Raw genomic sequence first — 22760 nt, 5'->3', positions numbered from 1 at the left:
TTTATAAATTTTGAATATGCTTTAGCCAGCAATTGACCCAAATCTTTGTTCTTAAGCTGATATTGAATAAGAAACAATGGACTCTTAACAGCACGCTCTGGAAGAACAGGCTATAATACCAGCCATTGACTGTAGTCTGTGAAGTTCCCCAGGGTTTGTTAATTGAAAACCAGTATTCAGGGAGAAATGGGATGAGCAAAAGATGTTACTACCTCTGAAGGCTTATGAACAAGTCAATTAAAAAATCCCCTAATCCCCAAACCAAAAACCACATGGAAAACAACAAAACTGAACTACAGAACAAGACCTGCATATAATTAATTTGTCCCTTTCCATAGCTCACACCTTCATGATCACCTACCACTTATTGTTTGATTTGTGTGAAGGTGCAAGCTAGCTTGATGTGATCAAAACAACATTTTTTCCAAAGCAAAATGATATCTAACCTCCTGGATAATGACAGAATAATAAGCATTTCTCTTTATCAGCAGGATTCACATCTGACACTTTGATTTAGTTTACACTTGGTAGTTTCTGCTTTTCTCTTTGATTCCTGTTCTTTTCAGATTGTTCTTGGCAGTCCCTTTTCATCAAGTGAAGTACCATGGTAGAAGAAGACAGAGAGATAACAGAGTCAGACTTTGTTTTGGTGGTGCATCTGTCTTTAGCATTTCCCTTTGAATTAAAAGTTTGATGAGAACATCCATTGAATCCTTGAGTCCCTGTTCCCTTCATCCAAGCACCCTTCATTATTAATTTTTACTTGATTCTGTGTTTCTGTTAAAGGCATTCCTGCTGCCTAGGTTTTTCCCAAGACTTGAATAAAACTTAGATTCTTATTCCTACAATACAGTGGAATAGCCCTGGTACTGATACCACTATCACTGGTAGTGTAGGCATTAGAGGGAGGGAAGCCATTATCCTCCTTTTATGTGGCCCTCATTATCTGGAATATCAAATACAGTTATTACAGGAAATATATTAATAAACATCAGTAAACATAGTGGAGAGCCACCAAGGCCAGACCTCATGCCTTGTGGCTGGAAGAAATGGATTTGTTCGGCCTGGAGGAGAAAGGGCTTTTACGTCTGCATAACCTACAGTCTACAACGAGGTTATCAAGGCTCTTTATTAAAATGCCTGATGGGAGATTGAGAAATGGGAGTAATAAAATGAAGCAGAGAAGGTTTTGACTGGATGTAGGGGAGGCAGAAAACATGATGATGAAAGTAATTAAGCTGAGAGAGGTTGTGCAGTCTCCATCCTTGGAGCTTTTCAAGACCAGCATTGCATAAAGCCTTGAGTGAACTGACCCCACTTTGAGAGGGAGGCTGGACTAAAGTCAATCTGAATTGCCCTCTGGCCTGGATGGTGCTGTGATTCTATAGACCTCCTAAAGTTAATACACACAGTACTTTTATGCAGCCACTTAAGACCTTTAATTCAAATGATTTAACTTTCCTAAACGTTCCCCAATAGCCAAATTTAAAGGATTCTTCTGAGAATACACTGTGGTGCTGTGCAGTAAACAAGCTTTTGTTGTCTTCTCTTCAGTAAGATGAGAGTACACAAAGACAACACCAAGATGCTAGGATAAAGATAATTGTTGAATCTATTGCTAATTTGTCCTTCAGGAAAGTTCTCTAGGCTTTCCCAGATAGGCCTCCCTATCAACTGAACACATAAATGTGAAGATGTGATGGTATTATCAGCTCATGTTAGAAAGTTAGAAGGCAATTCAGGAGAACTGGAGATTCCAGTTCCAGATAGTTTCTTGTTGATGCACAAATAAAATAATTGTTGTAGCCTAAAGAATAGTAAAAAATTTAATAGAACCCGATATAGCAAAGATACTTAGCTCTGCAGTTCCCATTGATGTCAATAGAGTTGGATCTGCTTCCTACCTCTGAAAATAAAGCAGAAATTTCTAGGCCATTCCATGCACTTGTGAATACCTAAGGCTGGGTATATAACTTCACCTAAAGTACATTACCTAAAGAGGTACTCTACTCTTTTTTTGGTTTTTTTTTCTTCTTCTTATGGAGTAGTCTGGTCTTTCACACACACAGCAGATAGCAAAACAAAAGAGATTAGGAAAAATTTAGAATCTCTTAAATTTACATAATTTTTATTAATCATCTATCATGCTAGTTCAGTTGATGGGAAAGAGGCACACATGTTGGTTTAAGCAGATGGAATATGCGTTGCTGGGTTAGGGGTTTTTGTCCAGAGGTCATACTTGTCAGCCAGAGAATCATGATTGGAATACTGATTATGTAAACTGCAGCCTATTCAACTATTTTTCTAGGAGGTTGGGAATAATTCTTACTTGCTATCAAAATGTCTGTCTCAGCAGGCACCATAAGTCATGTTAAATAGTCTGATTTTACAAATAACTTCCTGTTTCTTTTTTTTCCTCTGACGGTAGACATGCAAATTTTGCAGTTTGTTCAGACTGGGTAATATTTTGAAAAGCTTTGAATGCTGGCTGCAGTAGTTTTGTGGATTCTAGGAATGAAATAAATATCTCAATCAGGCATGAAAATGTGGGGATTTTTTTAATATGGGTCATTTTTTTGATCCACAGAAGCTTTTTCTTTCTGCAAAATCCTGAAATACTAAATTCTTAAACAAACTTTTTTTTGGGCATTATTTAAGTTTATGCAAAACTATTAAAGGATTCTAGTCCTCTGTGCTAAACTCTACAGAGAGGAAATTAATCTTTCTATAGTTGTGGGCAAATATATTGTATCAGAAGCATTGAAACTTGTCCTGATGGCTTGGAGAGTGCAAAGAGGTTTCTCAGTCTGCAATCAGAAGGGAAGATGTCTTCTTTGTCTGAGGCTCTGGTGTTCAGACATCAGCTAGAGGTTCTCAACAGCACATCTGTGTTCAGACCTGAGACAGGTATCTCTGTCCGAGCAGGTTTCTTGTGACAGTGAAATTAGGACATGCTCAATCTTTTTCATGTTATAAATCATAGTCTGTTCATTTGAAATTTCTTGTGCATTTTCCTGTAGCAATTATCTTCTTAATTTTGTTGATGAAAGTCATATCTAAAAAGTATTATATTTCCAAAGAGCAGATTGGATCATTCATTAAGTCTTACATATTAAAATTTCACTCGGGAAGGCCTAATAGAAGTAAAAGTAGGTAGTTCTTGTAAAGGGTAGCAATGAAAATGACCAAAAGATCTGCAGACTAAATTTTCACAAGAAATAATTACAATCTGCATTAATTCTCCAGCTGCAGGTTGAGTGGGCAAGATGAGAATTAGTGAGTGGGAATGCCTTGCACTGTGAGCAGAAGGAGATAGTTAATTGCCATTACTAATGAACACTTTGAGATGTTCCAAACTTCAGCTTTGTTTAATGCTGCAATGTAAAAAGTTACGTGATATATGGAGTGATCTGATAGTTTTAATCAGTCATACAGACATGATTTTGGACTCTTAAGTCCTTCTTGAGCTCATGAATAAGTTTGTTCTTTAAGGAGAGATTATGTTGCCATTGAACATTGAGAGAAGTGTGTTGGAACATTAAAGGTTGCTCGGGCAGCTAGAAACAAGTGCAAATGGTTAGGGAGGGAGAAATGTAAAGAATTTACATTAAAGAGAAAAAAAAAGGAAAGAAGGAGGAAGCAAAGTAACAAAAGCAGAACACATACACAAAAATCAAAATGTAGTTTTAAACAAATCTTTTCCTCAAATAAAAGGATTTGGTTGAGTCAATTTAAAATGTTCCACCACAGTAATGTGATGAGTTCCTGAAACTGATTTTTTTTTGGAAATACAGTAGTTTATTTATTTTACTTGGAACACTGAGAACAGTGCTTTTGTAATCACACATATATCAAATCTGCCCAGAGTAGGAAGTGACATACTTGCTCATGAGCTGATGAAATCAAATTGAAGGGTATTGGTCCAAGGGGATGAAAAACTCATGGTACCATCAGGTTAAAACTGTATGTCTCCCCATTGATGGTATTCACACAGGAATCAAGGGAAATGTGTAGAGGGCATGGTGGAAATTTTTGACATGCTGCTGGCTACTGCTGCTCGGTTTCGCATGATGAACCTTCAAGGGGAGGAATTCGTGTGCCTTAAGTCCATCATCCTGCTCAATTCTGGTAAGTTGTGTGCTTTGCTGTTGCTTGGGTAATTGTGGCTGCTTCTGCATATGGTTGAACACTGCTTGCTGTCCTTAGTGGCGTTTTCGTTTTGAGACAGCAGCAATGGAAAGGGGTTTTCAACACAGATGCAGGCAGGACCTCCAGGCAGGGGTGGGCACAGTTGAATCTGTCTGGTGATGTAGATGAGACCCAGAAAATGGATGCAGTGAGTAGATGACACATTGTGTGCAGCTGATGTGGAGAGTGGTCAGAGGACTGCTTTGAACTAGATGTTGCCAGGTCTTAAAACTCTGCTTACAAGACACTGAAGTAGCTGGAACCACACACATGGCACTCAAAGGCAATGCTTTACTGCAGAGCTCAGGTGATGGCAAAATAAAAGGAAATAAGGGCAAAAATGTGATTGAATTTATCATGGTTTAGTTTATATTATATTATAGGCATCTAAAACTAATGTAATCACTTTCCACTTCCTTTATAGTTTTTGGCTGTAAATCTCATCCTGAGGTACACTTCAAAAATAGATGTCTCGATAACAAGTGTAAGGTTATGATGATTTGAATTTTACATGAGATGACTGAAAAAACAAATTTAACTTGAAACTTGTGACAGAAAACTTCTGCTGCACACCAGAGGACTCTTTTCTGTTTGAAATGAAAAAAAAAAACAACCAAAAAAACCCCAGAAAATTTGTTTCTATATGCAGAAATGAGACCCATGGTACTCTCATAGAAATGATAGACATCTAAAATAATAATGTAGGCACCAAACTAAAAAATTTTAGAGAAAATTCCCTGCTAAGCTGTTACCTGGTGACTAAAGATGCCAGAGTTTCCCAGGTGAGGATTTACTCACTTGTAAAGTTTTTCCTGTTGCCTTTGAACTTGTGGATGGTACCACCCTCTAGAGAAAACAGATGTGGAGAGCTCTGTTTCCATTTTATCCAGTTGTCTAACAGATCACTTGCCCAAATTGGAGGAAAAAGAAATTTAGGATATTGACATCAAAGGCTAACTATAAACACAGCAGATGTTGCTTTATTGATCAGGCACTTTTCTTTATGGAAATTTGGATGCTGTCTCCTCAAAGTCAAGCAAAATTATGTATTTATACAATCTAACACAAAATGCTTTATGTATGTTCTATGAGATATGAATGTGGTTCAGGTTTTGTTGTGGTTGTAACCAATTGCCAAAAAGTAACATTTGAGGAAAGCAAGTGGCAAATTAGGAATGAAGGGCTATTGTTCTTACCTTAATTTCCAGGATGTCACAATTATAATTACTGTTTGACATTTTATTCTCCTTTTATTGCCCTGATAATTATAACAGAATATTTCCTAGAGTTAAATATTCTTCCTGGAAAGTAATGCTTCTCCAGAATTTTAGCTAATATATTCAAAGATAATTAACTTCTTAAATAAATCTAGAATATGTAATTGACTTATAAAAATTTTGAATTTCAATTAGAAAAAATAGAACTGGAAGTTTGAATAAAAGAAATGAGATGTACATGTCTTAAACATCAAGAATGTAAGTCATGCTCTAGAGAAATTTTGTGCCTATGTAGTATTGATTCATAAAACAAAATATTTTATTCCGACAAAGCCCAGCCAGGCATTACCAGCTATCCTTCATAAGCACATCTCACTGTGTTAATGGGATGTTTTCATTACAAGATTCCCCTAAGGAAAAACTGTTAAAAAAAAGAAAAAAAAAAATTCATATATACATAGCAAGTGTAGTCAGTGATAATCAGAGGCAGATTTCCTTCTGCACATAAGAGAGATGGGACCACTGTAAACTCAATGTATATATGGCCACAGAATGTATGTCTATATTGAATGCCATTATCCTTATGCATAAAGGTGCATTTCAGTATTTGTATTCCTACAACAAACTAATTTCATAACTAGACAGTGGGAATGTGGATGCAAGTTTCTGACTGTCAGACTCTCGAGATGCTCAAATTAAGAGGCATTAGATTTGCTCAGTGCATGTAGAAAGGATGGAAGGTTTTGTTTGTAAACCAAGGTAGATGCTTCCACATTTTTCCTGAGATTTTAAGGTGACAACATGTCTGTAACAACAAGGAACATAATTATGTCCATCTAAATAGCAAACCTAAAGGTCCCCCTCTAAAGCTGCAGCAATAAATCTTTTGACTAAAAAGCAAAGTAGTGTTTTTGAAAACCACATTCAGCTGTTACTTAACATTGGAAAATAAGTATTGGAATCATGAAAGGGCAACATGATGCCAGATGTTTTAGTTTTGAGTGTATCAGAGAAGAGGAGTGGTGCTATGTGGCAAAGCAACAGGCTTTCATTTTGGACATGAAGATGTAGGTCACATCTGCCTTATCAGCTGATTTACCTAATTAGTTAGCTGGTTAGTCCACAGAGCTGGAAAGATTTTGCTGATTTGATGAATACAGGAGACCTCCTGATACATTGTTCCACGTGACTGTTATTCTTTTCTCCTGGTGTTTTTCGATTCCTGATAAATTGTGCTTATTTATTTCTTTATTTTGGGGGCTGGATGATTCCAGGAGTGCATGGTACAGAGATGAATTTCCTCTTACCTCAGCCTGTCTTGCTACAGCTTCAGAGCAATTGGGTGTAGTGGGATACTACAGAGCAATTGGATGTTGTTCTGTGAGCCTGAACTCTAAATGTAAAAAAATACTTTAAACTGGGGTTTATTGTGACAGCAAAGATTTTGAGGACATTCTCTTCTACAGTAAAATGCATCAAATATATAATTATATACGGTGAGAGATATAAAATTCTATCAGTGTATGCCAAGGGCTGACATGGTAGCACTGAACCCCGGAGGGATCCTGGTCTGGTATGTGTTATGGACATGAACCAACAGGCTTCACTTGCTTGTGGGGTGGTTCTTTCTCTATTCTTACACCTGTTAGGTTTTACAACACTGAGCATACAGAAAGAGCTGGAAATCTACCTGGTAGCTATTGAATTTAGGCTTAGAAAGGCCTTGGAGACTGTTAAATTTCACTTTGCTATGGCAATTTTCTGCACCCTCATTTGAAAGCTCTGCTTGGATGTGTATGAGTGTGTGATAGCCAGCAATTTTTTTGGACAATCTCTGGTCAATGGCCTGGGGCACAAGAAATCACTGTGAGAGTGTAGAAAGGAAAACTAAACATAATTTTCCTTGGCAGTTATTGACTGGCAGTTGCCTGAATTCTCTACAGTTATTGGGTAATGCTTTTGTGATTTACAGTTTTTAATAGCTTCTAGACTAGACCTAGATGAGAAAAAATTCCTCCTAAAAATTCTTTTCTTTTACTAGTTTCAGTAATATGAAGCTATGGGGTATTGCTGCAAGAGCACAATATTTTCCTGTGGTTTAAGTAAACTCCTCTGGAGGCACTGTGCATTTATGAGATTAATATTTCCTTCTAGTGGATTGTGCTCTGCCAGTGATATTTAAGAATCTTGCCCCTACAGGTATGTGTTAAGCTATCAAACCTTGTATTGTCAATAGGCATATGTGAGGGTGTTCAGAGTCAGCTGAGAAAAGTTCAGCTGAGAAAAGCCCGGGGACCAGTTTCTGTTTGTGAATTTCAGTAAAAATGATAATAATAGCTATGAAAAGCCATGTGAGAAAAGAGGCCACTGTACTATCTATCTATATCAAATTTGAAGCAATACCCATTACCAAAATTAAGAACTCTGACTGATAATTTTCAGAAGTTGTACTATGTTGGAGTTATCCTTTTAAAACAGTTTTCTTGCTTACTCTTTCCCAGAGACACTCACATTCACAAACACATTTACATTTCTTTTTAGCAGAGAAGGAAAAAAATCATAAAAACTACTTGTAGGTTACGGTAGTTCCAGGTGTCAAGTTCTTGAAGTACCCAGATGATGTGAGGAGATGAGGGAGGCCAAGATGTTAAAAAAATCTCAGCTCCCTGACTGCTCAGATGCACAGCAAAGTATCTTCACATCCAGTGGTAGCCCCAAGGCTGCAAACAACAAAAAAACTATACCATGTATATCTGACAAGCTATAACATATATGTCTGTGTGTGCATGCTAGTGTCTGAATGTCTTTTATTCTTAATAGCACTAACTGCATTCCACATTCTGCTATATACGATTCTTTAAAGAAAAGAAAAACAAAAAATTATTCCAGAAACCATTTTTTCCCAAGGACAAAATCCATATCTCTTCTTTGCTCTGTAAGCTGATGCAGAAGGGCCAAGCACAGGATTTGTCAAGGCTGTTATAGACACAGGACAATGAACACTCTATGATGCAGCCAGTTTGATTGTATTCCTGTATGTACATCTTAAACTTCTGGTTCCTCAGGACTGGATTATGGCAAAATGACTTGTTTAGTTATTGGTTCAGTCCAAAAGATTTAAAAACTGATGCTGAATGCAACAGCTCTCTTTTGGCAGCACAGTGTTGTTGTGACCTGATTCATATTGGCTGTGTGTTGTTGTCCAGAAAAAAATCAAGATAAAACAGCCCAAAATAGTTTAGACTTTTTTCCATTTTGAAAGCTGATGTGCTTCATGCTCTCAAGATTTACTAGCAGCAAAAGCTCTTATGCCTGGATTAGAGATTCTTGTAGGTGACTTAGAGGGGCTGTTGGAGAGGGAGTTTTAAAGTGTTTTGTCTTCTGGAAAATTTTTTATCTGGTCCAAACCTTCAGGCTGCTCACTTTCAGCAGTAAGCTATTCAAGACAGCTAAATTTGCACAAGCTGTTTTGGACATTGTTTTTAAAGCAGAGTCAGCTTTGCAGGTGAAGGAGCACACCTTTCAAGGCTTTTGCTTGGTTGGGAGAGTTTTGTTGAGGCAAACATCCATAAAAAAAACCCTGGTTTTGTTTGCATGTTTTGTGGTAACATTATTCAGTTCTAAATTGTCTAGAAAAATCACTAAAAATCAAATATTAAACAACAGGGGAAATGGCAAAAGCTGCTGAAAGCTTGGGTTGGTTGGTAAGTATTTCAGAGCTCTCAAGAGGAACAGCATCTCCTCAAGGTTTCAGAGCCAAGTGACCAGGAAAAGAGCACAGCCCACAGATAGGACTAGCTGCAGGTGTCTGCCAGCACCTGGTACAGACCTTGGTGAGACCCAGGCAGGAAAGTGGCATTGTCTTCCTCCTCCTGCTTTTCCCATAGTGCCCAAATCCATGCTCCAGGGTCATTCAGAGCAGCAACATGGCTGCCAAGCAAGAGAGCTGGCACACAGTCAGATCCTGTGGCTTAACACAGCTTAAGAGGCAGCACAGGGCATACCTTGGGCAATACCTGAGTCCACCAAAGTAATTTTTGTCTGTGGTTTGTTTCTTTTCTTTCTGCCTCCTACTCTAGGTGTGTACACTTTTCTTTCCAGCACCTTGAAATCTCTGGAAGAGAAAGACTATATTCACCGTGTCCTGGACAAAATCACAGATACTCTGATCCACTTAATGGCTAAGTCAGGTCTTTCTCTGCAGCAGCAACACAGACGACTGGCTCAGCTCCTCCTCATCCTCTCTCACATCAGACACATGAGGTGAGAGCAAGCACACAGTCAGCACCTTTGTACTGGGCACAGGCAAGAGACGTGTCACAAATGCACATGCACACTTCTCCTTCATGGATGGGAGGGCAAATTGTGTGAAGAGCTGTTACAAAAAAAAAAAAAAATCCACATGAAATAATTTACCCCATTTGTCCCATCTAGTTTTCTTTTCCTCTGCCTTTTGTTTGATCATGCTGATAGTTTGATAGAAAGCAGCACCTGCTTTTAATCTTGTGTGTGTCTCATAGTATCACAGAATGGCCTGGTTTGGAAGGGAACTTAAAGATGACTAGTTCCAACCCCCCAGATATGGGCAGGGACACCTTCCACTTAGATCAGGTTGCTCAGAGCCCCATCCAAGCTGGTCTTGAACACTTCTAGGGATGGGAGACCCACAAATTTTCTGGACAACCTGTTCTAGTACCTCACAACTCTCAGTACAGAATTTCTTCCTAGTACCTAATCTAGACCTGCCCTCTTTCTGTTTGAAGCCACCCTGCCTTGTCCTGTCACTACATGCCTTTGTAAAAAGTCCCTCTCCAGCTCTCTTCTAGGTGCCCTTCAGGTACTGGAAGGCTTGTGTAAGGAGCCTTCTCTTCTCCAGGCTGAACAACTCCAGTTGTCCAACAACTCCAGTTCTCTAAGCCTTTCCTTGTAGGAGAGGTGCTCCAGCCCTTGGATCACCTTCATGGCCCTGCCCTGAACCTGTTCTAACAGGTCTAAATTTTTCTCAGGGTGAGGACTCCAGACCTGGACACAGGTGTATGGAAAGCACTGAGTAAAATATTAATGTAGGAGTAGCCTAGCTCTGCGAACTTTAGTCTCCTACAAGATTTAATAAAACTTTCACTTCTATGCAGCCACTTCTCACAAGTGTCAGGGTTGCAAATCACTTTAGAAAAGAGATTTAGGATAATTATGTGAATTGTATGGATAAGGATAAATGCAGAAATACTAAATTCCAGTCTAGAGGACCATTCCTTTTGCTATTCAGAGGGGAGCTGCCTGACACACTATTAGTAATGGCAGCAACTGATTCTCCCAAATTATGTTTTAAGGTAACTGCTCAGTGGATGAGGTGTTAAGAGGATAAATTTCTATGAAGATATGCTATAGATTTTATTATTATGAAACCACAGGAAGCGTTGCTACACAGATTTTAATTTTCATTATTTCAGCTAATGAAATTTAAATTAGAGTAAACACCACATCATAGCTACTAAAGCTGAAACATGCAGATTTTACCTCTGGAACTGATACACAGATCTTTGAGGGAAAGTCAAGAGATGTGGGTTTTTTAACTGGTGTCATTTTATAGTTTCTTTGTTCTTGTGTTAATGAACCTTCCCCTCCCCCGCCCCCCCCACCCTTAAAAAGAATTTGTACAATTAAGGAAATTCTAGATGTATAGCAGCCTGCTACATTCTTGGCTACATCTGTCTCCAAAATTCTTTGAAGGTGCTGCTGTCTGCTTAACTGTAGCAGGTGTGTACAGCAAATGCACTGCTAAGTTGTTGAGTACAAGACAGGATTTATATGATCCCAGCAAATATTAGCTGGTAGCTTCCCCGCCCCATAACGTGTTTGGAAAGTAACTTTTTTCATCACAACCCACAGCAACAAAGGAATGGAGCACCTGTACAACATGAAGTGTAAGAACGTAGTTCCACTCTACGATCTCTTGCTGGAGATGCTGGACGCTCACCGGCTGCATGCCCCAGCAGCCAGGAGTGCTGCACCCGTGGAGGAGGAGAACAGAAGCCAGCTGACAACTGCATCAGCTTCATCTCATTCCTTGCAGTCTTTCTATGTAAGCAGCAAAGAAGAGGAGAATATGCAGAATACAATATAAACGGGAGTCAGCATATACAGTGGTATGAGAAACCCAGCAGTGTTCTACCTAGCTCATGCTTCATTTCATCTTCAGTGCCACCTTTGAAAACACTCCAGTGACAACAGACACCAGCATTTTCCATATGAGGGTTTGTCAAGCGCTTGCCTAAATTGATTGCTTATCCTAAATGAAAGACATTTCATTGCCATGGACAGCCAGCAAAGATTGTCTGGCTAACTTGATTTAAAATTTGCAGTGTTTTAATTTAATTTTGCATGTTATTTGGGTAACTAAGTCCTCATCTGAAGCATACATTCATTTTACTATAAATTGATAGGCCATACCACCCATGCATATTGGTATCTTCATGAGTGCTGGTCTTTGTTATTATCCATCCAAAATCCTGAACTCACTTAGTCCTTTACTTGCTTGAAACTTTGAAGCAGTTTGGTAGAGATTCTAGATGACTTTTTGGGCAGTGTAAAGAGAAGGTTGACTGGCATCTTAGTGTGCCATAGGGAAGCTGCTCTGTGAGAGACTGCCTTGGTAGTCTAGTGAGATTCCTGCCTCTTTTCTTCCTACAGTACAAAGGAACTGCTGTCTGAGAATTATAGTATTTTACCTCGCTGGTAAAAATGTCTGGCTTACATCACCAGACAACTCCCTTTCAACTTCATTCTGACCAAACTTTTAGGTACCCTTACCATATCCTCTAGATGAATTGCTTTGCATGCATGCTATTTTGTCTCATCCTAGAAAGCTAAATAGTTTTGTTGCCCAAGAGTGTAAATCCAGGGCAACATGGCAAACAGTGATAACATAGAGAATTACTTTGAATCAGACCAGATGATTACAAAAATCATCAGGTCTTTAAAAAAGGTCTTCACACACATGCAGGATTCAGCACTATTTACAGAAAATCCCTCCCCCTATCCTGTGCTTTGTTGTGCTACAAAGCAAGGGGTGAGGATGCTAGTGTGAGACTGGCATGGAAGGATGGCATGATCCCATCCCACTCAGCAGAGTGTGGTCTAACTGTGTGTGGGAGGGCTAGTATCACAGTCAGAGCAGCAGGTTTTTCCTTGCCTTGGCATTCTTTGGCTCTTGTTGTGGCATGCTTCAAAATCACTGTTAAGAGCCAGCTCACCTGTGACACCAGCACTAGGCAATGAGCCTCACACATGGTGTAGACTTTGGGACTGCATGTCCAGAAAGATGAATCTTTCTCCATGCATGTCTGCAGCTCCTAAGGATATTCATAGGATCAGTTTGATTCTTCAGACCAACTGTAAATATACAAAAGGTCCACTGACATCAAGAGTTTCAACAAGACGTGAAAGAGACTGAAGAACTCCACATGATATGCTATCCAAAGTAGGAGTTGGTGCTGCTGTTTGACTGGCTCTATGCTAGCAAATTAAATGTCAGGGAACTTTGCTGGGTACTGGAATGAGATTAATACATATGCCAGGGTTATTTTACTAAAGTAATGATAAACTTTGCCTGTGCTATCTGCACTTCCGACTGACAGGTGCAGATTGGGAGTTAGCACGGACCAGGGACTATTCCAACAGCTGGTTGGAAGAAACCACCCTACCAGTGAGGCTGTTTTCTTAGCACATGCGTAGGCTGCTCCACAGCAGCTGGCAACAGTGCTAGTGAAATGGTTCAGGGATGTTTTTGCTATAGTTGAAACCTTTCTGTTGATTGGAATATCCTGTAGAAACTCAATATAGGAAACAGTACAAGTAATGCCATACAGGAGTGCCTATGTCTAATTACTCTCCCTGTCACACAGGCAGAGTCTGTGTGCAGTGAGATCAAGTTTCACAGCAGTTGTGAAGGCAGCAAGACATAGGACAGGTTTGTGCTTCAAGTCAAGCATTCAATTCTTTATGAATGTACATAATGGTGTCTATAATAGTTCTATGTACATATCTGAGGATATGAGCAGTTTGAAAGCCTAAAGCTACATGCTACCAATGTTTGAGAAGATTCCTTGAAAACTGCAAGCCTAAACATGTGAAGCAATCACCGTAAGTTCATAGGCCTTTTCTTGATGCATATTATGGTGTCATTTTTTCCTGAATGTGCTGAAGATTTTGTCTTTTTGTGTGTTCAGTAAAAGCATGTGTGTGTGTGTATGTGTGTGTGTGCGTGAGCGCTTACTTGGTACATAAGGGCTTTTTGAGGGCTCCTAAATGTCATGAAAGAAAATGGAAATTTTGGGTTTTTTAGTAACTGGTTTTCATATGTGTTAGAAAAACCATGAGTTTACTGAAATGAGTGCAGGCTAAGATCTGAATGGAGCACAGGAATCCCTGTAGTTAAATTCAAGTGCTTATACTGTCATCATTTACTTGTAGCCCAGTGTGCATTAAAGCTGCTCTTTAAATACTGTCTGTACATGCAACTTGTTATTGTCTAGGCTAGAACACACAGATCAAGCTCATAAGCTAGAAAACAAATTGGTTTAAATGAATGCCTCCCTTCCTACATCCCAGAATAAGTCATTACATTGATTCAAGTGTAAATTTGACCTGGAGCATAAAAGGTAGTACAGAGAGCAATTTACAATAGAGGGTCAGATTTGGATGGTACCATAAAGGGAAGGTACCTTTACTCTCATGAGATTTTCCTAGTGAAGATGGAAAGGTATGATTTGAAGTGGTACGCAGCAGTCAGAAGGGTATCATAATGTGTCTTGGAATGTACAGAATAATATCAGTCAGCTCACAATAATTATTAATTCTTTCCTGGGTTCAGGCCTTGCAAGGAAGTAATTTAGCTTTCATTCAGTTCTCTCATGTTTGTGGTGGCAACAGTGAAGGGCAGCCTAGAAAGAATGATTCCCAGTAATACATTAATTTACCTCGGGGCAGATTTAGGATCCATGTCATTAACTTTTTATTGAAGCAGCACCTTAATGAATATATTAACATTCCCAGAGTTATCTATAAAGATGGCCCCCATATCAGACAGATGAATGTAGCTATTCAATTGATTAAATAAAGTCAATGGTACAAAAATCACTTTTTTCATATGTAATTCTGAATGATACTCTCATGTATGCAAACAATTGTGCCTGACATTTGGTAATTGTTATTTCACAAGATGCTATTTTATGTGTGTGTATATATATATATACATATATACTTTATATTTGCAGCTGACAAACCAGTACTACCTGAATATCTGGTGCTGGATATTACATAAAAATATTTAGCATGTAAAAAATTGAAAGAAAACTTTTCAAGGCAGCTAATTATGCTTTTACCAAAACATTCATAGTGATGTCTCTGGACAGCTAACAAAATAATTATTTTGTAAGGTTTATACATGGATTTTTTAAAAAAAACAAAAACATCAAAAAACAAAGAAACCCTCTAGAAACATAGGCAATGTAATACCAGCACAAGGCAAACATAAATAGACCAGATGAATTTGCTTTGCTTGAGAACGTGGTTGTTACTGAAATATTGCAAAAAGCTTGGGAGGTAGAAGAGGAGATAGGGAGATGTGTAGCACTTAGTGGTGTCAGAATATGTGGTGTTTTAATATGTGAAAGCTACTCTGGTTTATAGTGGTTTGAGCCATGTCTCAATGTTGCAGACTTTGTCTCAGGTAAAACTCCCAATTGGGGTAGTAAGATTTGTACTCGGGTAACATAGTTTAATGAAAGTTTATTGGTGTGTGTTGTGATAAATTTACTATTATGTTTCAGTGACATCACTTGATGATTTTTCTCCTTCTCTACAATGAGGGGTTTAAAAGTGTAATTAAAGAAATAATCCAAACTGAGCTCCCAAGGATATTGCAAGGACTGTCAGCAGATCACTGGACCTTGAGTTGAAAAAAAGCAAGCAAAAAAACCCAAACTATCCCCTTCATAAGAATCAGGATTTGTACTGGAGCCTCCATCCATTTCAGTTGATGGCAACTAATTCCTTAAGACCTGTGCCAAATGTTTAAAAATAAGCAAACTGCCAACAAAATAAAAAATCTGCCTCAGTAGGTCTTTAGTCTTATTACAGGCTTAGTAAGAACATGCAAGCCCCTCTGTGTATATGATTTCCTGCTTTAAAATTAGGGTGCAACTCAACCTACAGATAATGGGTTTTGTATATAAGGCATTCTCAGCTGAATTTGTGTGAAGTGCATTTCTTACTTTGAATAAAGAGATTGATGTTTTCAATGCTATCTACAACCGTGATATGGCTTTAGAGATATTAAGTCAACACATGTAATAGAAGGGTGATGTTAACAATGGTATCCTAATACAAACCAACCTTTGCTGTCACTTGCAAGTGTAGCATAATCTCAAATTGATCTCAGAGTTTAAAATTGATGTTTTCCCAATATTAATGTCCTATCCTTTTTACTCACGGTTCCCTTTCATCCTTCAAATGTAGGTAGCCTTATATCCTGAAGGTTATTTTCAAAATGATTGTTGCCCATAAAGGGTATTTGGTTTTGCACTGTGTTAGAGATGTATTAAATTCTTTTGCATTCAAATGTGCCTAAAGAAAATAAATAAACAAAAATTTAGAAAAACATATATGCTGCCATCTTGCAAATTAGAAAATTCTGCAATCCTGTGTGCCTATGATTAGAACTCTGTTTCTTCAGAAAGTGCCCATTGAAAAAGGAAGGGATAGACTGCTGGTCACGAGACTTGCATTATCAAGCCACTTTATGTATTACCTTATTGTATGTACTATGAAACAAATGCTTTTGTGTGCACTATGTAGTCTGTCAATGCAAAGTCCTTTCTTTGGTATAGGCTCAGCTGTCATAATGTATTTGTCGAAGTATTCTGTTCTTTCACTGATGCATATGAAATTATTGACGTCTTTGGTTTTGGTGAGGTATCTTTTTCTTTGTTTTGCACCTAAAAAGTTCTAAAAAAGTCTAAATAAAAAATCTGGTAGGCTACCTGATTGGTGCAAGATTTTTATCAATGTATTTGATGTTGAAAATAAAGAATTAATCAGAACACATTGTTTAATTTTGTTATATTTTGCATGTTTTAAAAATATTCTTCTCTGCTTATTGTTTTCCAGTGGGCAGCAAAATGGTACACTGTTTTTGAAAGAATTAGAATGTGTCTGTTTCTGTGCATCTAAATGAAAGTTAAAACTGTTTCTTAGTTTCTTCACTTTCCCTGTAAAGAATCAGAGACTCCATATCTAGAATCAAAAACAAGCTAAACGTAGTCTCTACTAATCCTAATGACACCAAGGAAGTCAGCTAAGAACCTATTACTTTATGTGCTTTAATGTTCTTAGTATTTTGGTTACATTCCTTATTTTGGCTTGTGAAATAGATTATGGCAGAAGAGAAAAATTGTGTGAATTTAGCCTTCTATAGTTGGCTGCCACTTCCCATGAGCTAGCTTACATCAAGGTAAATAGTACTCCTTTCCCAAGTGAAACTAGTCCTCAGGAAAAAAAAATTGTCTTGACTAAGCCATTGGGAAGGGATGAAGTGAAATGAAAGATACTTTTATTGACATAAGACCACTTTGAATTCAACTCTATTCTGTAGAATAATCTAAAAATTATATTTGGTGTTTGCAAAGAATCAAACCAGTAATCTATAGCATTTGCATACATACTGACATATTTCAATACTTGCAGTATATATATTTATCAGTAACATGGAGAGAATATGCTCCCTATATTGATTATTTTTTAATCTATTTTCTGTGCTATGCTGGTTCAACATAGGACTATTGGCTTATAGGTTCTTTTCTTATATGAATATATATGTAAAAGCTCTTTGGTTTTATGGGATGTATCATTGTACTTAACTTAAAAGGAAAAAATTATAAGATAGTTACCTCGATTCCAAGTATCTTCTCCATGATGAAGACAAGACAGGCAATATACTTCGTTCATGCAAAACCTCACCTTATTTGCTTGTTAAAAGCAAATAACCTATTCAGACTCTAAAAGAATGCTGGGGACTGTTGGGATTTTTAAGTGCGGAGTAGAACTGAACAATGGTTCCAAATAATGTGATTGTTTTGCAATACACTTCCATAACAAAGAACTTGACTGAAAGTTGCCTCTGGCCACAAAGGGCACATCAGAGTAATAGGAACTAATTGCACATGTACTTGTGCTCATAATAAAGTAATTTTCAATGCTGATTCAAAATATGACACCATTTCATTTTAACCACAGGACCAAACGAGCACTTATAGTTCATGGTGAAATGGCTTAAGAAGACAGTTGCTACATAATACTAAAAGTAGAGACTTAACCTAAAAAAAGCAGCTAGATCAGAGAATATAACTGCAAAATCAAAAATATGGCACTCCAAATGAAAAAGTGCACAGATAAAGTTTGAACATACTTACCTCTGCAAAAATGGTAACAATTTGAATGAGGAAAGGATTGCACACTGCCTGGGATTGCACACTGCCTGAGGTTAGGCATCCTTTTGCCCATCTCTTTCTGCAGCATGACATGACAGCACAGCATCACAGTGCAGTGAGCTAGGAATGTGTCGCTGGAGACTGTCTAGTCCAATTCCAGGCTCAGAGCTGGATCACCTAAAGCAGATTGCTCAGGGCCATGCCCAGCTGAATGCTGAATAGACACAAAAGGAGATTCTTTTACTTCTCTGGGCACCCTTTTCCAGTGTTTGATGATCTTCATGTTTTAAATACTTTGCCTGTGCTCAGATGGAACTTCATGTGATTAAATTTGCACATATTGCCTCTTGCCCTGCCAATCAGGACAACTGAAAAGAGTCTGTCTCCCTCACTTTCATTCCCTCCCATGATGTGTCTTTTCTGTGATGGGAGAAGGTGAATGAGATGTCATCTTGCTCAGACACCCAGAACCCACCAGGAATAATGCCTCTGCAGCCAGGCAGGGCACATTCAATAGTCAGGAGCCATCTGGGACTTCCCAATTTCTTGCATCTGTTGGGTGAAGTTTGAAAAATGATACAGGGAGGATATTCCTTTCTATTTCATTGCAGAGCCTTTGCAGCTAAAACTCCTGAGTCCATCATCCTTGCTTCCCTCACTGCATGCACACTCAACACCTTACAGAGCAGCTCCCCCAGGGGATCCTATATAGATGCACACAGCTGGACACATTGGCATCCCCCACACCCCTTCTTTCTCTTTTTGCTGACATGTAAGTGACATCTGTCTTGTTCCAGCATATTTTATTCCATTTAACTAATTAGAAAGGTAAGACATAATTAAGGCATAGTCAAAGAACATATTTGACTGCTTTTCTTTTCTGTTAGTTCAGGCAATCCTCATAATGCAATGATAACAGCTTCTTCATGGGCTAAAGCCTGGGTGTTCTCAATCAGTGGGACACCCTCCCTCCTTAAAAGCCTTTTGGCCATGCTTATTCCTCAAAATTAAATTATAGATTTTTAATTTTTTTTCCTATCCAGATACTGCAACATTAAAAGCCCCATGAAACAGCTGTTTCTTAGGCCGGAAAATCTTTACTTCTCCTTCCTCGGCATTACACTGCTTGTCTCCACCACCTACACAGTGAAGAGGAGAGGAAAATCCAAACATAAAATAGCACTCATCAGAGTGCTCACATAGAAAGAATGCCCAAGGAAGAGCACTGTGTACGTGTTTTTTCTTATCCCCAGCCAGGCTCCAATTACTACCATTCACCACAGCTTCCTGCAGACACAAAGGCTCAAGTGTAAAAATGGTCATGAAGTCTTCAGGAAAATTGACCATCAAAATAATAACATTTGGCACTTATCTCAGCAGGAACAAGGCTAACTAGCCTTCATGTCCCTTTAAGAACTTTGTGCTGCAGTATTTAGGTGTCATTCTGCTAATGTCTTCATTTCTGCTGGCATACAGGTGATATGAAATTTATCTCCTGCTGTCTTCCATTCCTACACATTTGTGCATAACTTCAGAAAGCTACCATTTTAAACAGATGAAAAATGTGCATGTGAGGAAAGGATGTGTTTTCACGCATTTTTTAGCCAGATTTTGCAACACTTTTGGGACCAAGATATTTAGCTTCTTTACAAAAAAAGATTGAATGTATTCTAAGACAAAAAAGAATCTGACAAGAAGCAAATCTTTGTATTTTTCACTCACCTCTTCAAAACTTGTGTCGTCTGTGGAAAGATGAACAAGTATGTCATACTCTAGAGATGAGCAAAAAGTGCTGTCCATTTTGTGGTAAGAGTCAGAGCACATGAAAGCTTGAAAGTTTAGCCATTCATAGGAAAGCAGGAAAGATTGAATTCCAATCTGCCCTTATAGGATTAAGTTTTGCTCACATTAAATCTGAAAATTGGAAAAGAAACTATGGCTCAAAAATGTCTTCTTTCTTTGCATCTATCTATCTATCTATCTATCTATCTATCTATCTATCTATCTATCTATCTATCTATCTATCTATCTATCTCTGTATGTATCTATCAATCACCTATGTATCTGTCTCAATCAAAATGCTCCAGCATCATGCTTTCCTCCAGTACTTTTTTCTCCCCTTGCCCCCATGTCTTCATGCCTGCCAGCACCATGCTTCAAGTTTAGCAAAGGGGTCAAAATCTCAACCATGTTTTAACCTGCAGCTCTATGGCCAGGAGAGCTTCCCAGACAATTTCTGAATTGTTTATTAAAAAAAACCTAAAGCCATGAATGTCCCACTTCTTGGATAGCCTTGTGAACACTTTTATATGAAAAAGTGGACTCTGGTAGGTTTAATTCCAGCTGTTTTTAAAACATCCTTTCTAAACACAAAGGAATGGAAAAACCCACAATTTCAACATCCATAAAAGCAGTCTCCCAGGAATTACAACATGCCAGGAAACAAAAAAAACCCCTGATTTCAGTAACCTGTGAGCAAGCTACCTCCACATCTGCATGATCCCTCACCAGAAGAGCTCTCTGGTGCATCTCTCCCTCCTTACCAAGGACACCTTTGATACAAGAAATGGACAATACTTTCCTAAAGCATCCTGTCTTTTGAAAAGTTAAATGTGCCAGTGTAATTCAGACATCACTGTGGTCAAATCTATTTGCTGTGTTTCAGATCTTTAAATAGATTCTTACTTGAACAAAGCAGTTTTGACCAATTCATTTCTGGAATGATATATTAGCTGGCACCAAACAATAAATGCTACAGCTTTCAGTTCCTATCTGCTTTTAGAGCTGCCATCTAAAAAAATTCAGATTTCTGTCACTTAACCGGGCTGTAGTCTATGACAAATCTTCAGTGCTTCAGCTAGCAGTTATTAATTTCCTTATATCTTGTTTCACAGATCTTTATCTACTCCTTTCTGGGAAGACAAATTAATTCTCTAAATAATTCCTATTTATTTATTTATTTGTTTGGGAATATTATTAAAACATTCTAATGTTCTTAATATTATGACCATAGCACAACTTCTTCCAAATACAGGTTTCATGCCTATGTCCCTCTGGGTCTAATTACAGCCAAACAGGACAACAACAATAGAATTCAGCTGCCTATAGTGCATTTCACAACATGCTGCCAAGATTAAAACCACTCAGCCAGTGCCCAGACAAGTTCTCTATGCCTATAAATACAAACAACCCAAAAGATCCCTCCCATCTTTCCCCCCCCAATTTACACAAACACTGCTTTAGATAAATTCTGCATTTGACTGCTGCCAAACCACCCAGCTTAAATCCAAACTCACTATCCTGCCTTTTTTCTTTCCATAACCTTTTGCTTTAAACACCAAATAAAATATGGTGCCAGAAAGAGAGCAGATCAGTGGTTTCTATTGCTTTAGAATCTACATTTTCTCCTTGACCTGTTCTTATTTCTCAGAATCCTCCTACGGTTGCTAAGTCCTGATAGTATTAGTTGTTTGAAGGCTGTGAGCAACCAGTGTCTGTTATGCCTTTGAACACACAGACACACATCCACTCAGATGCACATGATGATGATGAGCATGTTGGGAGATGCTATCAGTTGTAAACAGATCTCTCAACCACAAATAACGCAAGACTGAGGGCCAGGGATGACTGCTGATAAGCAAGCCCGGTATCTTTGTTCTCGTTCAATAGCCAGATGCAGAAAAACATTCTAAGGACAGAGAGAGCAATACTGCTTACAAGGTGTTCACAAAGCTGGAAGGATGGCAAATTGGTGGTGAGGAACTATTGATCTGCTGCAGAAAGAAGCTGTTATCGCTGCTGGAGGAGGGTGGGGAGTAGGTAATGTGTATCATCATGCTCACAGCTATGAGGAATAAGGGCACACTACTTCTGCCAAGTTGAGATCATTTGTACTCCTAATATTGTCAGATGTCTCTAAATATCACTTTGCAGACTGCCTTCAGATTTTGCAAAGCATGGTCCACAAATGAAGATTCACAAAGAGATGCAGGAAGTCCAGGGTATATTGTGCTCATTATTTTTCACTATTATCAATACAAGCATAACGACACAGTGCCTTGATACTACAGTCTGAAGTCACTGAGCAACCAGTTACCTTTAAACACTCACTAGCTCTGAGGCAACTACAAGCCAATAAGCAAGGTTCAGAGTTGCCAGGTATGTCAAGCTGGGGAGATGATTAAATCTCTACAGAAGCAACTGCATTTATCTACAGTAGAAAAGGGGAAAAAACCAAAACATAGTTATGACCTGAGCTCCCCAAGAGGCCGAGTCTACTTTCTCTATGCTTGAACACACAATGTCAGTACAGATCCAGAGTTCAGCAGCTCCTCCCTTTCCTCATGCCTTGCAGGTGAGGCTCAAGGTGCATCACCAGAAATCAGCCCTTGTATTTACAGAGCCCAAGTAGGTGACATTTCAGAAAGAGGAGAGTTGTTAGGTTGCAGGCTTATCACAGAGACAGGGCATCTCAGCTTCTAACTTGTGCACCATACTTAGAGAGTTTTAGCATCCCATTATCAGGATGAGAAAGATGCCCAGGCTGCCAAGCTGGCTAATGCCACTGGCTGCAATGCTTGATACCTTTCTGGGTGTGTTTTTTCCCCCCCTACAGTTGCCCCCTTTAACCTGGTCCATGCTGTGGTGATAAATGCATATGTTGATACCTCACGGGGATTTGAAACTCAAGGTAGACCCTCTGAGTCACTGGTGCTCTTGGGATGGAACTTGAGGAGAGCCTGCCCACTTATTTAAATTTTGCCTTCTTTGTGTCAGTTTTTAGGGTCAAAATCCAGTTCTACAAAATCACATGTGCTCTTCCTTGTAGCCCAAATGTGTGTTCCTTATCTATGTCTACTAAGAATGA

At 38.6% G+C, this 22760-nt stretch overlaps 1 protein-coding gene across 1 annotated transcript in view; it reads left to right on the top strand.

The window, feature by feature from the left end:
- ESR1 (estrogen receptor 1) overlaps positions 1-16507 on the top strand; it is a 179555-nt gene extending 163048 nt beyond the window's left edge. The window contains 4 exon segments of the mRNA XM_054514452.1: positions 3995-4128; positions 9485-9668; positions 11295-11506; positions 11509-16507. Coding sequence (XP_054370427.1) covers positions 3995-4128; positions 9485-9668; positions 11295-11506; positions 11509-11630 — 652 coding nt within the window. The 3' untranslated portion in view covers positions 11631-16507.
- The last annotated feature ends 6253 nt before the right edge of the window (positions 16508-22760 follow it).

The sequence above is a fragment of the Molothrus ater genome, chromosome 3 (assembly GCF_012460135.2).
Source record: "Molothrus ater isolate BHLD 08-10-18 breed brown headed cowbird chromosome 3, BPBGC_Mater_1.1, whole genome shotgun sequence".
NCBI classification, from domain to species: domain Eukaryota; kingdom Metazoa; phylum Chordata; class Aves; order Passeriformes; family Icteridae; genus Molothrus; species Molothrus ater.
The sequence above is the reverse complement of the archived record's forward strand: the minus strand, read 5'-3'. Positions and strand labels throughout refer to the sequence as shown.